At 37.2% G+C, this 18,176-nt stretch overlaps 1 protein-coding gene across 1 annotated transcript in view; it reads right to left on the bottom strand.

Annotated features, from left to right (window-relative positions):
- NHLRC2 (NHL repeat containing 2) overlaps positions 1-18,176 on the bottom strand; it is a 38,693-nt gene that overhangs the window by 11,517 nt on the left and 9,000 nt on the right. The window contains exons 3-9 of the mRNA XM_085228930.1: positions 16,591-17,046; positions 14,821-14,942; positions 13,613-13,742; positions 3,075-3,174; positions 2,369-2,600; positions 1,796-1,918; positions 582-791 (exon numbers count right to left, since the gene is read on the bottom strand). Coding sequence (XP_085085056.1) covers positions 582-791; positions 1,796-1,918; positions 2,369-2,600; positions 3,075-3,174; positions 13,613-13,742; positions 14,821-14,942; positions 16,591-17,046 — 1,373 coding nt within the window. The remainder of the gene's footprint in view (positions 1-581; positions 792-1,795; positions 1,919-2,368; positions 2,601-3,074; positions 3,175-13,612; positions 13,743-14,820; positions 14,943-16,590; positions 17,047-18,176) is intronic.

Below are 18,176 nucleotides of genomic sequence, written 5' to 3'. Positions count from 1 at the left end.
AGGATCTGTTACACACACTGTGGGGAGAAAGTAAGCTACAGCACAATAAGCTACAGAGAAATACACAAAGTACACAGGGTGAGATTTGCTCTGCTGTACAACAGTTTATGCAGCAGTAAATGTAGAATAGCTGAAATTTGGCAAAAATGACACTTCAGATTGCCATCTTATCTTTGTGACAGACTATGTACCACACCTTAAGTCAATGGTCTCCACAAACCACACCTTATGCCTTCATTAGAGGACCTGGTAATTAATTTTAATTCCACTTGTTATTAATGGAATTGCTGTTGCTTACAAAATTTTCATACTGAAAAACTGGGCTACACTATTTAATAGCTTGTAGTTCAGTATTATTATTACCTAATAGAGGATGATCACTGTTTTCATGCAAAAGATGGCTTTCCAAGGACTGGAACTTTGAACAAATAAGCTAACAGGTGACGCTTGTTTGTCAGATCATCACAAAGCATTATGTGAATAAGTTACCAACAAGTTTATTAGCTATGTTTTATAAAGCCTGGAATAATAATTTACACCACAAAACACCACTATCAGGCTGTTTAATAAATATTACTTGCCATGGACAGAATTTTGGTTTCCAAATCCAGCACTTTAATCTGGTGATTATTTGTGTCTGCAACATACATCAAACGGCCATTTTCTTCTACGCACAAACCTCCTGGTTCATTAAAAGTCGACTGTGTAAAGCTGGAGCCAACAACATTGCTTGCTTCTCCTGTGCCTGCCAGGGTAGCACAATTCTTCATTTTGGGATCTACAACCTTAATCTAAGATTTAAAAAAAGATCAGGAAAAAAATTCCACTTTCTGAAAAAAAACCACGAGAATTCAGACGTTCTGCATTATATTATATCCCACATTTTCAGAAGACAGTGCTAAACTTGATTCTCTTAGCTAACAAGTGTGTGTCCTAAAAGATAGGTCATCATGCTGTACCAAATGACATCTCCCTCCTTTCTTCCTGTACTTCATTCAGTTTTCTCCACTTAAGGCACCTATCCCTTTGGTATAAACTTATGCTGAACAGCTTGTTCTTTTCTAGTATTTCTTGCCATTGTGAAAACATTTGCAAAACAGTAAGACAACAAAACTGGGAGGCAAACTTTTAAAGATGTTTTTCTAAAAATGAATGAGTTAGGTTTTTTTTTATTAAAGTAACAGCAAAAAAGTTGATCATGTGTAATGCTTTAAACAAAATCTCATTTGCTCCTGAAATCTTAATGAGTGTTTATTGATACCTACTTTAGTCTTGAAGTAAAACAAATTACTTGCCTTTAATGCACTTAACCAATGTACAGCTTTATGAAAGCTTACGCAACATCATGTGAAAGCAATCACATAATACAATGTCTCATCTCTGAATTCCAAGGGGTAAATCAGAACATGGGTGGCTTTTCTGAGGAAAGTGCCAGTCCTCTTGCTCTCCCAGTTTTATCAAACCTGCAGTACTCCTGAATAAACACTCCTAGCTGTTTTGCCATAGTTCACCATCTTTAGAAAGATGTAAGGAATGAGTCTTTAGTCAGAATGGTAACTTGGCACAAAACTGACCTTCCTCAAGGGGCCACCATATCAACACAGCAGCAACAAAACAATGGGTAAAGAGGACTTATAAAGGAAGGAAGGAAAAAGAACCCACAAAAGAACTCTTATCATTTGTTTCTTCAGCTCAACCAAGCACAATCTTCATACATTCTGAAAATAATCTCTTACAGTAGTAAAAATTGTGAAGAATTGTGAATTGTGTACATATCAAGCTACTACATGCTTACCTTATGATTATAGGAATCCGCCACATATAGCAGCTTTCTTTTCTTGTCCCATGTTATTCCTAGGGGATGCTGCAGCTTGGCATTTATGCCTGCTCCATCCACATCACCAAAGGCAAACAAATTCTGAAGATGTTATCAAATGAAATTATTTGATTATTCAATGCTGGTATTAATTTAAACTGTTGGAATTAAATGGAAATTTACTGACAAAAAAAAAAAAATCAAGACAACTTCAAAAAAAGGATACTGAAAACGAGGAAGCAAGGATGCTAATGATGGAAATGGAAATTATCACATTTAAATTATCAGTATGAATCCAGCTGGCTTTAACGACCACGCAACGCAGTTTCTGTTCAACTACCTTATAAACAAGTCAAGTTATTTTGTATCTGAGGAGCAACAGTCTGCACTATAACTGAGCACCACAACTGGCACACATTTGCATTCCAAGCAGTGAAGTTAAGAAACTGATGGCCACAGAAACTAATTTACCCTCTCACCCCAAAAGTGGTTCCTCCAGGTCAGGCTTGAGAAATATTAGTAGGGCAGTGTGGGGAAGTTTGAAGTGATTACCAATGGATCTCTCTCTCCTCCTACAAGGTGCTTCACAGCTCCATCTTTCAGAGAGATCATTCGCACAGTGCTGCTCTCACTATCTGCTACAAAAAGGCAGTTCCATGGTTCTTCAGAAGCCAGAGAGAGTCCAGAAGGCTGAGCAAAGCCGGCCTTATGAGGGTACGCATTGTTTCTGTTCTCTTCATTTCCACTCCCAGCAAATCGAAGACAGACTCCTTTCTTTAAATCACTACAGAAAAACAGTACTTATCTTCAAGAACAAGTCTGACATACTTCAGACGTTATGCAGAAACACAAAATACAGGAAGAGCACTTGTAAGTTATAAAAACAGCTGCACTATTACAGCATAAAGAATTACTCAAAGGCTTTATGCTATCTTTTAATTCAAATTGGTTTATCATTCACCACTAGATAATTCAAATGGAAAGAAAAGTAACATTAAAATGTACAGCTGAACCTTACTGCCATATAGCTTTTTAGCAAAGGTAGTATATTTCATTTCCTCTAACAGATGTGGGTAACAGCACACAGACACTAAAGGACACAAGCCTTTCAGTCTGAACAGCAGTAGCAAGCTTTAAGCTAAGTTATAGGTTGAGACAAATTACTTTAATTTAATCAGTTTATCTGTCACTTTGGGGTTTGAAGGCTAGTTATCCAGACAAACAGCAGTTTCACATGTCTCTTATTGCAACTGCTTACCTTCCCTTTGGAAGTTTTCCACCTTCCAACATCAGTGCCCACACCTGATGAATGCCTGCCATTGCTATCCATAAAACATCGTCTTCCTCCGTCCCTGCAACTTTTTTAAAAAATGGATATATAAGAACAGATGAAAAAGAACCAAAAAACAAAAACCACCCTTTGTAAATGTATCATAAAACAAATAAGCCAACAAACCAATCCTGCCATCCCCACTATTCCAGCTCACTGTTTGACGCAGGGAAAAACAAAAAACAAATAAATAAGCCACAGAGCAAGAGAATGTCTTTCATTTACCAAGAAATCTGCTATTGTTCTTACATTCTCTTCCCAAGGATATAGAGTTATGTTTTTAATATCTCTACCTGTACTTCAAAGTACAGTACTTCAAATGGGATTTGCTCTTTAGAAGATTCTGCTATTGGGTCCATGTTTCACCTGTCATTTTCGGACTGTATGTTAACAAACGTGTTTTTCCTACGCATGGATTTCAGGGTGGTGTTTGTTTTGTTTTGTTTTAAACTAAGCTAATGGCCAAATTAGACACCACCAAAAGCTATTCATCATTGTTGACAAGCCTTGAGAGGAATAACAAGAAAAGGACCTTCCAGATCAAATATTCATGTTAATTCCTGGTCATTTATCCTGAAAATTCAGATATTCTCACTGTGTTGCACTTAACAGTCCCACTGAACCCAGCGGAGCACTAATGACAGTAAAGACAGGGTACACAATGTTTTTAACTTTTTTAACATTTAACACTTAATGCTGTCCAGTCTCCAGGTTGCACTCCCTGTGCACACACACACACATTACTGCACATAAAAGATGCAGACCTACAGAACAGAGACATTCTGATCAAGCATATGTCAAGCATCTAATTTTTTCCAACACTAATATTCACCAGTCCAAATGTATAAAATCAAACAAAGCTCTCCTAGATGATATATCACAAATAAAATGACAGAAATAGAAACAGGATATTCGAGTGCTCTCTAGCTCAAAATATAGCACATTACATAAGAAATAACATCAGGTTAAAAATTAAAATTAACTACTACCTTATCAACAGAAAAGCACTTCTAAAAGGCTCACAGATACTTTTTAACACATATGAGCTTATAAAACAACGTCCATCTCACAGCTATTCCTGCAAACAACCTCTTGGACCTGCCCAGGTTCCAAAACAAAAGCAATTATATGTAAAATGCTTGCCAACATCTTAGATCTGTGAAGTTAGTCCAAAGCAATCTTTTCAAATGAAATTGCCCCAGTTGATATTCTGCTGCTGTTCCTTCAATCCCAAATCTTTCTTTGCAATGCAGACTGCAAGCAGAAGAAAACAGCACCCCACCTTCAGCATCAATTTGCTCACTGTGAGCTCTCTTAGGAGTAGCACAGGTACGACCGCAATGCAGTTTTGCTTCAGCCTTTCCTATTGGATGAAGGTACAAGATTCCAAGACGGTGATCAAAGGAACTCTGCTGACCCTTTCCTGCACTTCCACATAGCTCCATGTTTTTTTACTCAAAGTGAAGTTCCAAGAATAAAAGTCAGACTTCCAAAGTACCTGAATGCTTTTCGATGAAACGGAATGTTTGCAAAATGAGTTGGCAAACAAACATTTTGTCAGTCATCAGAGATGACAGCATTGGCACTACTTCCCCACACACCCAACAAAACCCCCCAAAACACAGAATCCCCTTTGGTTCCAGCATGTTTCTAAGAGATTTAATTGAGAAAATGACTAAGGAACCATTTTACTACTTCCTATAAAGTGCATGATCTACTTCCAGGATTTTGTGTCTACGCTGTACAGTTTGCACTTTTCAGGTGCTACAATTCTGAGGATCCCAGAGTGATGCTAAAATCACTGGTCAACTCCAAAAGCAAGCTTTACATCTTGCTGTGCTGCACTTTTCATTCTGAGGGGTGTCAAAAACAGCTTTGTTCATTATTTAATATTCACTTCACCCAACAATTAAATAAAGGAGTAAGACTAGAGCTGAGCACTTCAGAAAATTCTATTCTATAAAATCCAATTTCTGTTATTCCACCCACTGCTGCTCCCCTGTGACAGCTGTAAGGTTTAAACACTAAAAAAGTGCCTTACTCTAATTCTGCACATCAAAAGGCTCATCAAACATGAGACACAGGAAAAAAAGTATAAATATTAATTTCAAACTTTACAGAATATGCAAGATCAACAGAGATAGGATTCCTTCTTCATCTAGAGATCAAGAGAGGAAAAGTAAATAAGAACAACAAGAAGCAATCACTGTAACAAATATTTTCTTCTGGACAGTAGTTAAAACAAATGGAATGGATAAAGCACAGTAACAGTACAAACATACTGAGTTGTGGAAAATATGTCAGAAATTTAACAGAAGAAAAAATTACACAAAACCAGAAAAGCAAAACCAATGCCAATGGCCCCACAGAAAGCATTTTCTTTAAACACAGTGGGCTGACACTATAGAGTTTAATGTTATGCGTTATGAAATTAAAACGAACAATGAAAAAAACCTCAGACTCTTATTTGAGGATAAAGCATTTTGGGGACACAGCACCACTGTCATCCTTCTACTGTTCTCACAAGAGGGAACTGGGGAGAACTGCTTGCTGAAGTTATGATAATGCCAACATTGCCATAACTCCTTATCATTCTTGACTGGAAAGAATTTACTTTTAAAGAATTTATTATAAAACAACATAAAAGAACAAAGCAACTCTTTTACATTTATCCAATTAAGCACATTCCAAACTATCTCGAGTCCAGTGTAGTTTCTCCTTATTAGGTTATGTACTTTCTTATCTTTAGTGCTGCCTGTATCAAAGCAGAATATGGCTTACTAAAGTGATATACTTATGATATAAAGATTCACTAATAATAAACTAGAGCTCTGAATGCATTTGTGTGATGTGGCATATGATATTTCAGTGCTTTTAAAGTTCCTGAGTCTGACCGTGCTACATATCTGTGTTTTAAGAACTCATAATCCTGTTTGTACATACACTCAATTTTAAATAGTTTAGGAATACTGCAGACCTTTTTAAGACACTAATCTGAACACACCAAACTGACCATCTTTTGTAACAGGCAACATCTACTTGAAGGGATTCCATTCCTAGGCCTACCACACACTTCCAGTTGCCCTTGTGGGGACTTCTTGCTTCCTTTCAGTTTGGGAATTGAAAGTCTGGAAATCAAAGTCACATCTCACAGCTGGCACCACTGATATTTTCTAAGCAGATTGAAGTTTGAAAATAGAATTTGTGTCAACTAATTTTATCTTTTAAAAATCATAGAATCATAGAATCACAAGGTTGGAAACGACCTATAAGATCATCTAGTCCAACCGATGCAACGTAACAAAGAAGACTGTGGGTACACTCATCTGGTGCAAAACCCCAACAGGCAAAAAGGGCTGATCAATGGCCCCCTCCTCTTACAGGACCATAGCTGCATATGTATGCATATGGATATAAGTCTTGTCCTCATTTAAGCCAGTGGAAGTTTAGCAAACTAAATCCAAATCTGACTAACAATGGTTAGTGATGATGAACACATCACTGTTCTTTTTCCAGTGAGACAAAGACAGCAAATCACAAAAACAAATGCTTTAGCACTCTAAGTCTGGACTGTTACACGTACACATCGTCCTTTCTGGAGGAGGAAAAATTAGTTTTCTTTTTTTCCATGCTATCCAGTTCTCCTTCACATACTTCTGCATCATGCAAACAGCACAATCTTTCATGAAACAAAATGTGTTTAGAATTTTCCTCCTCAGTAAACTACTCCTAATCTCTAATCAAGGGAAATCCATGCACATGAATAGCAAGGGGATGCTCAACTTCGAGAGATACAAGAGAACTAAAAATAACTGCTATGATCTGATGGCATTTTTTTCTAACACGAACATACTTACTTAGATTATCTACTGATGGGACGCAATAACATAACTACGAAAAAAGCTAAGATTGGTTCCATGTTTTATTCATTCTTGCTAGAGAACAACCACATACACTCAACCTGAGGTCAGTACTGCACTCCCCCTCAACAAACTCCCCACGTTGAAAAGTGCTTTCAGCATCAAAGCAGGCAAGCTCAGAAGCCACTCATCCTGACCCAACATGCTCATCACAGTCTCTGTAAGATTTGTCAGGGATGTTTATTTTCAGCAGATCTTCTGGAACTTAACATCAGAAACAGTATCCAATACCTAAAAGTGTTCAGGAATCTGACAAACAGTTTTAACATTTTTCTGACTCACAAACAAGACTTACACGCTGCGGAAGGAAGAAACCGTATAAGAAACCAACATTGCAGTTACAAATATCATAATTTATATCCAACATTACAGGTACAAATATCACAATTTATACATACAGAGGGCACTGAAAAGTGATGGGATTCAAGATATTACTGAGCTATCAGTTTAGATGGTATCTGCTAAACCAAATGTTTCTTTTGCTATTGAAAATCATCATCATCATCCATTTTGTCAAGATTTTAAAAAGTCTTAATAGAAAATAAGTCTGTCAAACTAAATTACATAGGATCACTGCTGGAAATCCAGTCACAACTCCAATTCAGATGTTATGTTCATATCAAAGGCATGTTATACTAACATCAGCATCTAATTTCTTGTCCTAAATCTACAGTGAATATGTGAAATATTATTAAAGTCTATTGGTATTACTATTCAGCAATACCATAAACTCTTTAATCACTTAACGACCATTCCCAAAGGGATTTAGGATCTAGTTTGAGGAAACTGACAAGCTCTCTCATATCAGCAATGTTTCTAATGTGACTTTCTGTGCCATTCATGACTACAGGGGCAGATGATGCGCAAAGCTGGGTATAGGTATCTCTGAGCTTGTACTTTGCACTGGAAACCTCTGAAGAGATGAGAAGGCCTTTTGTGTTTCAACTAAGTCCTCACTGATACATCATGCAGTCATATCATGTATGCAAGATACATTTAGAGCAATTCAAATTTGAGTCATCAAAAAAAAATGATTCCTAATTAAAGCCTGATGATCTCATGGAGGAGCCCTTTAATTTCCATAACCAAGGAAAATTCCTTCCACAAGAGAGTGGAGGCTAGAGCCTCAATGCCAGAATGAGACCAAACTAGAAGGGAAAAGAAAACTGACATGCAGAAAAGCGTGCTTCCAAGATCGAGACAGTTCAGACACACAGTGTAGTGTCAATTACTTATAGCTGAAGTGATTATTGTTTTTTTTTGTTTGTAAAATTAGGGTAGAATTGCTAGGAATCATTCAGAAAAAAACCAAAATGCATCTCTGGGAATGTATCTGTATTAAATAATTGTCTAGTGGAAACACCAGGAAAAAACTGTACATACTTCTGCCCTTTAAGGGCTATAAGGATTGTATCAGTCTTATAAGGGATGGTACTTCCACTTAAATAATAGATATTATTTAAAATGTAAAATCCACATTGACTTAAAAATTTCCAGTTAGTTTACTGAAAGCACGGTCAACACTGTGCTTGGGAGGATCTATAAATAGGCTACAATCATGCAACTTAAGACTGGATTTTGGAATGTGAAACACACAGTTATGTCACCAAGCATAGGTCATTGTCCTTTACCTCCCAGCAAGAATGCAGCTATCAAGAACATTTCACACTCAGATCAACTGTGCATTTAAGCATCACTTGCTTTCAACACCCATTGAATAAAAATAGAAGAAGACAACAGAGAAAGCTAAAAAAGCACACAGTAATTTAATAATGTATTTTTAAGCTGCTGGCCCTTCCCCTGTTTTGTCTGCTTCCTGCATAATCTAAGTCAATTCAAATTCCAGAACTACTTTCAGCAACAGAATTTAATCCATGGAGTTCATTCAAGACTTTCAAAAGGGGAGGGCAAAACCGAAGCTTACCCTCAATTAAAGATGGCAAGGAAGAATACTTTCTATCTGAATCCCAGCACAGTGTTTGTCTTAACCCCCCTACCTTAGAAAGACATTTTTATCACCTTCCTATTAAGAGGTATTTCAGTCACTTAACCTCTTTGCCTCAAGTTTCAGCATCTGTATAAAACAGAAGCTTGTTATCTCGTGGAAGTACTGTCAGGATGGTTGAAAGTATGATAGTAGCATCTGCTCTGAAGATGAACTTATCTATGCCTTCATTAACTTCTCCTCTCAATATTTTTATCTTCAAAATATATAGAAAGCAAATTCTAATCACACAGAACTGTCTACCAGCGGGGATGCATCTGGTTTTCATGAGGATGATATTATATCCTTTCAGGTCTTTGGTTTCGCTCATCTGATTAAATGAGAACTTTATCCTTATGAATACAGATTTTCAAAAATGATCAGAAACCACAGTACTGAACTGCATATGGAATTAACAAGTCTGACTCTTAAGTATTCTCAGAAGCGAATTAACACAAAAAAATGTCATTCACTGAAACCATTTCCTGTATTGCCACAACAGATGTCAGCAACAGATTTGAGGACTTCAGTGGGCTTTGAATCAGGCTAAATGTCATCTGGAATCCATGAGACAACTGAAATGTTACAACTAAGCTTTGTATTTACTTCACACCTTTATGCCTACTGTCTCAAAGTGATAATGACTTCTGAACACAGAGCTGGAGGATTAACTGAGGGCTTTTCTTGGTTCTGTGCATGGCACCTTTTATTTAGATCTGAATTTAAGCTCACAACAAACAATACATTAAAAGCTAAGGAAGCAAACAATGCAGTCTTTAAATCGATCAATACTTACTCTAAACTTTACGTAGGAGGATTAATCTTGGATGAGATCTGATTGATACAGGCAAAAAATTAATCTCTCAAGACGTAACCTTTCCCTCTGACACTCTGAAAAAGGTCAGCAGAAGCTGTTTAATACCACTTTCATCTTTTTTTTTTTTTTTTAACTCCTCTCATGTTTTGATTAGCATGGCTTTGGGCCATCACTTGTTTAAAACTGTAATATCCATAAATCTACATTCTAAAAAAAAATGTTTCTTATACAGTTTAAATTACATCAATTTTCTATGGAAAATAGAGGGGCATAAATCTATTTCCCATATGCCATTCCAGTTCTGGCAAAAGTCAGAATTATAAAATTTGGAATAATGAACCATAAGTTTTTCAAACACGCATAGACTCCCACAGTTACTTTACAGAAATGGGCACTACTGTGCAGATGCAAACAAAAGTCATTTGGGAAACTGATTAATTACTTTATTCATCCAAATGCATTAAGAGATACGGGCAAAACAGTTTTGATATCTTGTAGACAGCACAGTGAGAGTCACCAACAGAAGTCTGGCTTTCTGCTCAGGGACAGTTCTCTATTTGGTAGAGACTTTCAATAGAAGTTAGCTTCATATGGGGTTACCACATAACATATGCATCCTAATAGACCTTATGAGAATATCCTACCAGGTTCAAGCAACTTGCATTAAGACAAACCCTACCTAATGAGTTTTTTAGTGTTAACAAACCTAAGGAAAACAAAACAAAACAAAACAAACTCACTGCAGCTCATGACTGTATCCATGCCATAAGGCACATGTGTTGCAGACTACAACAGAGTCCTGGCTCCTTGTGCACAATATGGTTGCTTTTGTGCTTCATCTTAAGATAGCGTTACAGTGAGCATCACTCATTCACTTGTTCAAAACTCCTCTGATTCTTCCAGTTTCCTTGAAAATGGTGACTTAATTGCAATTTTGGTCCCCTGAAAACATTCTAATTTCTATGGCGCTCCCAAAAATACTGCACATGCACCAAGAATAAGTAAGCACTTTTACCAACTGCTCATCAGTGCTGTCTACATTTTGACAGATCTCATTTTAGTCCAGTAAGCTAAGTCCCCTAGAAAGACCCCCTAAAATCTAAAACATAGAGACTGCTGCACAGAGTTCAACTCCAGCTACATGTTTTGAACTTCATTTAACAGATCTAATGAAATGAATGTGACACCATGACACGAGGCATCAGAAACACCCTTCAAGAAAGCTGCATTGAAAAGACCAGCCTGAGGCTGCTGCTCTGACATGTAAGGCTGTTTTAGGAGACTCTTTCAGGAGCAGCAGGGGAAGGCAGCTATCTGCAGGACTGCTCAGCCAAGGAATGCAGGAGGAAGCTGAAGTAGGTGAGCATGGCTGAAGTACTGCAGCCTGGGATGGTGAAAAAGAGTCTTCAGTTTTGTTTTACACCGTTTTCTGAGAGCTGTTATCATAAATGCCAACCACATTCTCCAAAGAGAACAGAGAGCAAATCCTCCACACTGTAACACTGACTTAAAGAGGCTTCAGGAAGTGATCTAGTTCATTACCCTTCTTCAAGGAGATGCTACGTACCACCTCACATCTACAGCTCATGACCAACCATCTAACCCACTTTCCAATACGTCCAAAAAGATAACTCCACAGTCTTGTTAGGTAGCAAGTTTACCAACTTTACTAACCTTCCCATGCCTAATCTTGTCCTGCCCACCGGAACATTTGGAAAACAGGACTGCTCTCACACTCTGGTCATCTATAATTCGACTGTTCTTTTCATATGTACAATATATGGCAGTATGTGGTATCTTCCCCTACTAAATATTAACAAAGCATTCCAAGCAGATTTGCTGTATCAAAGTCATTTTCAAACTGTGCTTCCATCAACATAGTGTCTGCCTTTTGTACTTTGATGACACTGGGCTACGGGACACATTACTGTTAAAGTACTACTCAGTATAACCTCATGTTTCCACAACTCCCTCTAGTTACAGTTTACTGAAGAGATTCGTGTAGATATTACAATCATTTACATTTTCCCTACCTTGCCTTTCTCACACAAAACCATACCAAAACTCTTAAAAAATCCTAAAAGCAGCCCCCCAATTTTACCTATCTATGCTATTCTCCTCTCAAAGAAGATTAAATTGATTTAATCTCCTCTTAAATTCAAAGTTTTATAATATTTTTTAGAGATCTACGCAGCCAAATGGTTGGTAGGATGTGACTGAATACAAAAAAATCCTACACTGGTCTGAAAACAGTGCATTCAGAAAATCTGATCTTTATATAAACACTGATAAAAATTCAGCAATGTTAAACAGTGCAGATGACTAATTCTTTACAGGTGACTAATTCAGTGATTACTGTGTTCATGCTGATAACAATCATATCATTTAACATTTTACTTAACAATCAGAGCTCTCAAAAATAAAAGTATCAACAGATACTCAGCTACTAGTAGATGCAGGAAAAAAAGCACCATGAAAATGGCAAAGTATAATTAAGGTATACTTTGAATAGTTCTGTTAAGAGGATTAAGTTTCTGATCCACTGGGGCAGTACTTTTTGAGTTGGAATTCTCCTCCATTACTGACCTGTAGAATGGCTCTGCAACAACATCCCACAGCAATTGGGTTGCTGGCTCAAGAAAATGAAAACTATAGCACTCAGACACAACAGTCTACCGGATCACAAGAGTGAAATCAGATTGGGAAAAAATCATAAACAGCAATCCAAATCTGGTGAGATCCTCTTTCAGCTTTCCCTAAGTAAGACTCTGTAGGACTCTTAATCTCTAAGGGTCACTGACAGCATTAAATATAACATTGATGCCTATGGCTTACTTGAGTAGTCAAGGCTGCTGGCAGTACTCTGTATATAATAACAACGTATTTGTACCCTAAGACTACTATACAATCAGCATTCATGAACTAGCTACATGTTCCCTTAAACTAAATTTTTCTCCCTGATGCAAAGGGTTTTATGCCACAGACAATCATTTTTCTGTCATTAAGGAGCTTGCATTTGCAAGCTCTAAATCATACTGAAATGGAAACATAAGAAAGGAATACTAACTCCCAGTTAATAACATTTAAAAACATGGCAGTTATGTGATGTCAGGCTCAGGACTGTGTTAAGTTGATCAGGAAAGAAAACCACTTAAATCCTCAGGAGATGATTTGTTACACACTATCTTGCAAAGACTTCATTATTATCTCCTGATGCTTGGAAGGTGTTTTCTGAGGTGTTCTTCTATCTGTTTGAATCTACCATGATCTATTAGTCTAACAATTTCACGTCATCTAAACAGGAATAACAGAAGTCATCAGATAAAATTTATTTCCTAAACTCAAATATTTACAAATGGTGAGGTGTCCATACAGTCAAGAAAAGGAACTTCAGACAATGTCCACTTCCTGTAAAATGCAGCTGCTTCTTCAGTCATCCTGGCATAAAGCACTGGCCTAGCAAAGGCAATCACAATTTCCTTCTGTATTTTGACTGAGTAAATACATAACTTTCTGAAGAATTTTTCTTCAGATTGGTTAAGAGCTCACATTTTTCAGGATTCACATCAGAAACTTAGACTCAGCTAATAATGGTGGTACTTATACAGATGAAACCACCAGTTGTTAGACTCAATTGTAAAGTATATCTTAATATTTCATGTTTTAGGTTACTACCATAACAGGAAAACATTCAGCAAACACTCATGCATGTGAGATTTTGTTAAAAGCTCAACTGAAACTGCACCTGAATTTCCCAAGACCACATCCCATGGAGAGCTGATAGGCTGTTCTTCTCCTTTTGCTCCACCTTCTTTATCAACACCTTGTATCCCAATGCCTGCTACAGTGGTCACAATCTCTAAATCCAGGTCAATCTGTAAGAAGCAAAATTATATACACTAAATATACAACAGCAAACGTAGTTAATACAGAGGTTATACAGATAATCTGAGATAATCTATGTAAAAAACGGTGTACCTTTGCAAGTAAAACTCAAATCCTAATAAATTTCAGGCATTTGCTTATGAAGGAAAATCATTAATTTTACCATAATGCTTTCTGCTGGTGGTAGGAGGGTAAGGCAGCAGGAAGAACAACTGAATGCATTTCTCTTCCAGATGCACCAAAATTTAACACTGATTTGGTCAGCAATTTTAGAAGAAAGCATTAAAATTTTCTAGAGAAGTCTTTCAGATGGACAATGGATATAGTTACTTTAAAGTTCTAGAGGAATATGCTATAAGAGCTCAGATACTGTAAATTATTTCTCATCATTTGATCATTTCATAATCTATACAAAGCAAATTATTTTTGCAATTCATTTCATGCGTCGATGCAAAAAATATTTTTTATTTCTGCAGCCCAAATCTTCTTATCTTTTTTTTCCCCTATGTTTATATTCTAAGTGACTTCTAATATCTCTCTTTTAATAACAAGGTAACATGATACTGCTTCAGCAAACTTCTCATTATTCTAAGTTTGACCTCACTGAGTTTGAGATCCAACTCCAATTGAATATTAAAAGCAACGTTTCTATGTGCTAAAAACTTGCAAGTGTTAAACAGAAAAAAAACCCCACATGTATTAAAACAGATTGTAGTCCCAATCATTTAGATATCCATCAATCCGTAAGAATACAATAACTTCTGATAAGAATCTGCCACAGCTGGAAGCGAAACAAAACCAACTTCTGCTTCCAGCACTAAGAATAGTTATTTCTTATAACAGGAAAGTAAGACTCACTAGAAGTAGTGCATAGCTTCATTTGAAAGGAAGTACAAAAGGTATATGCAGCCCTTTAAAAAACCACTATACAAAAGCATTTTTTAGGAAGCTGTTAGACCAAATTTCTTTCTTGATGTTGAGAGTATCTGTAGAATAAGTCACTTGATATACATTTTCAAGTAAGTAGGGCAAGGCACAAGAGATTACATTTTCTTATGGAAAAATTACCTTTCTAATTAGATGATTTTCTGTATCAGCTACGTAAATAACATTATTTTTTATAGCAACACCTTGTGGTGAGTTGAAAGCTGCCTCTGAAAATCTTCCATCTTTTCTTCCACTATTTGGACCTATAAATGAATCAAAGCAAACTCAAGATTCATTTTAGAAAAAGAAACTCAAACATAGCTGGTCTATTTCAATCTGTAAGATAATCACATACTCTAAAAGGTGCTTCCATAGTGCCCCGCAGAGTTACATTACGTACTTTCTGTGTAGCCTCATTTTAGTCACTGTGATGCGTAATTGCTGTAGCCTCACACTAAGTTTTGAACTCATTCTTCATGAGTTCTCTGCATCTTTAAGATTATCTTTCAGACAAGAGTCTTAGTAGGGGTCTACATTGCTCCAGCTCCATCTTGCTGAGAGGCAATAGTAACTGCAGAACACAACACTCAAAAACTCCTTTTTAAAATTTATTCCTAATTGCATCAAAGCAAGTCAGCAGCAAAGATTTTACATCCCAACCTCAATTCCATTTCAGTGGCTTTGATTTTACTGTAAATACAATTAAACTAGAGTTCGATTAGCAGCACTTTCTCATTACTAATAAAAACTTAGCAAAAAGATGACACGCAACAAATTACATGGGAGAGCAGTGAGAATGATGGAGTGACAGCCTTCTGCACAGCACAGTGAAGAAATAGAGAGGAATGCGACCTTGATAAAGCAGTATCAGTGTAAGCATGGTATTTCAGATGGAGTAACATTTAAAGTGCATCAGCACTGTGTGTCAGCTGAAGACATTTAAATTCATGAGCTGCGTGAGCAACATGATTTATGATGCAAATATAGCAATTCCAACCTTTGTGCATGCCCACATTTATTACTGTATTATCAACTCAATTACACTATTTTCTGCCCACAGAATCATTTAACTGAGTCACTAAAATACACAAACTTTTACGACTTACTGTAAGCATACAATTCAGACCTGAGCAGACATGAAATACTGAGGTACTAGTGTGCTGGATTCCAGTCATTCCTTTATAACTAGGACCGAGGTACCAATTCAGAGATTAGGACACATCCCTCCAAGCTGCTCTTTATTGAACGTCCCAGAACACTGACGGGTAATTTGTCAGCAGAGACTTCAGCTCACATACAAAACAGAAACCAAACTGTCTGATTCTTGTCATAATAAACCCTATTTGTGCTTCTTGTAGGAGAAGAGCACTGAGAATGATGCTTTGACCAAGGTTCACTTGGATAATGACTCAGTGCACTGTTTGTGCCACTGGTACAGGGAGTTTGATGAGAGGTGCTCTTCATTCAAAAACAAACAAACAAACAAAAAGCACCCCCGAAACACACCACCACCATAATCCAATGTTCTCTTTTTCCTCTTGGAAAGGGAAGCATTCTTATCTCTTTTCCCTATCTTGCTGCTAGATGTGGATATACATCACTTAAATCTAGATACATTTGAAGATCTTTCAGAAGAAAGAAAAACTGTATTTTTGTAATTCATATAGGCTGTCACATAAAAATACAGAACTTAGTTAATGACACAAATTAAAAAAAATTAGAGGTAACTCAACCATTTGCATAGGAGCTTCTCGTTGATAGTACTATGCTTTTTCCCTCCCATGTCCAGTAAAAGTGATTTTGGGGAAAAAAATTCTACCAATGCTTCTGAATTACTAGGTCACAGGAGCACCACAGAACACAGTTCACCCCCAAACGCAGAAGTCTGTAATAAAATGTACATAACCTTACCTCCAATAGTGTGTAGAATTTGCCCATTTTTCAGAGTGACCAAAATCCTGTGATGTCCAGTGTCTGCTATCACCAGCCTTTCTCCTGATTTATCTACTGTCACTTTGCCAGGAAACAGCAGGGGAGAAGGTGGGAGGGAGTCTTTGTATAGCTTTATTCCAATATTGTTATCTTTAATTTGTCCTCTCTCCTTGTAGAATTTCAGTGTTATTGAAGTAAATAAAAACAACTTCTCTTTGTGCCCTTCTCCAACAAGCGAAAACAGCATGTTTCCACGAGGCCCAAGAATGACCAGAGTTGGCCAGCAGGACACTTCTAGTTCATGCCACAGTGTTGCATCTGCATCGTTCACTACAGGGTGGACAATATCGTACCTCAAAACTGCACTCTTAATGCTATCCAGAGCTTTTTCATTTGGAAACTTTGCTGAATGGACACCAATAATAACAAGACCATCTGAAAGGAAAAGTGAATTATTACATTTAAGTATATTTGTATTTCAATTAAAAACAGTAAAAACGAAGCAGTTATCCTCCAACGTAACTAAGTACATTTCAAAATGAAGGGTGGAGCAAGTAAAAAGCATAATATGTCATAAATAGTTCTTCATTTTTTAAACTCTGCATATTAAGGCAGAAAATGCTTTGAAAATAATCATGGATAAACTGTAGCAGTTCAACTGATACAGTGTTTTCTCAAGTATTCACCATTCCTCTTTGACTTGATTCCTTTACACAACTGTGGTGTTTACAGAAAATTAATACTTTTCTACTGTAAACTAGGAATCACAAATATAACACGGAACTTTAAAAAATAAAGGAATGGTACAGGCTCCTAAAATCAAAACAGTATCCTGTCGTTCACATAAAGCTGGCAGCACTGGAAATCATGAAAAGAAGTGCCTATCACATACCAGGCCCCAACTCCTTTCTTTAAAAAAAAAAAAAAGTGGATTAAGTCAATTTAATCTTCAATTTTTACCCCTCCTCTTAATGTTTGTAACAAAAGATCTATATTTGCTTAATAGAAATAATCAGTAGTATAGAGATACTGCACTTGAAATCCTAGCATGAAGATTCTCTTCAGTATTTTCATCAATGACATCAATGATGGGCTCAAGTGCACCTTCAGCAAGTTTGCTGATGACGCCAAGCTGAGCGGTGCAGTTGACACATTAGAAGGAACTGATGCCATCCAGAGGGACCTCGGCAAACTAATGAGGTTCAACACAGCAAAGTGCAAGGTTTTGCACTTGGGTGAGAGTAACCCCAGGTAAGTATACAGACTGGGAGAAGTACACCTGGAGTAGCCCTGTGGAAAAGGACCTGGGGGTCCTGGTGGATGAAAAACTGAACGTGAGCCAGTAGTGTGCTCTTGCAGTTTGGAAAGGAAATGGTATCGTGGGCTCCATCAGAAGAGGGGTGGCCAGCAGGGACAGGGAGGTGATTGTCCCTCTCTACTCTGCCCTTGTGAGGCCCCATCTGGAGTACTGTGTCCAGGTCTGAAGCCCCCAGTACAAGAAAGACAGAGAGCTGTTGGAGAGGGTCCAGAGGAGAACCATGAAGATGATCAGGGGACTGGAGCAA

The sequence above is a fragment of the Meleagris gallopavo genome, chromosome 8, assembly GCF_905368555.1.
Source record: "Meleagris gallopavo chromosome 8, MGAL_WU_HG_1.1, whole genome shotgun sequence".
Classification (NCBI taxonomy): domain Eukaryota; kingdom Metazoa; phylum Chordata; class Aves; order Galliformes; family Phasianidae; genus Meleagris; species Meleagris gallopavo.
Note: the sequence above shows the minus strand (reverse complement) of the source record. Positions and strands in the feature narration are given on the sequence as shown.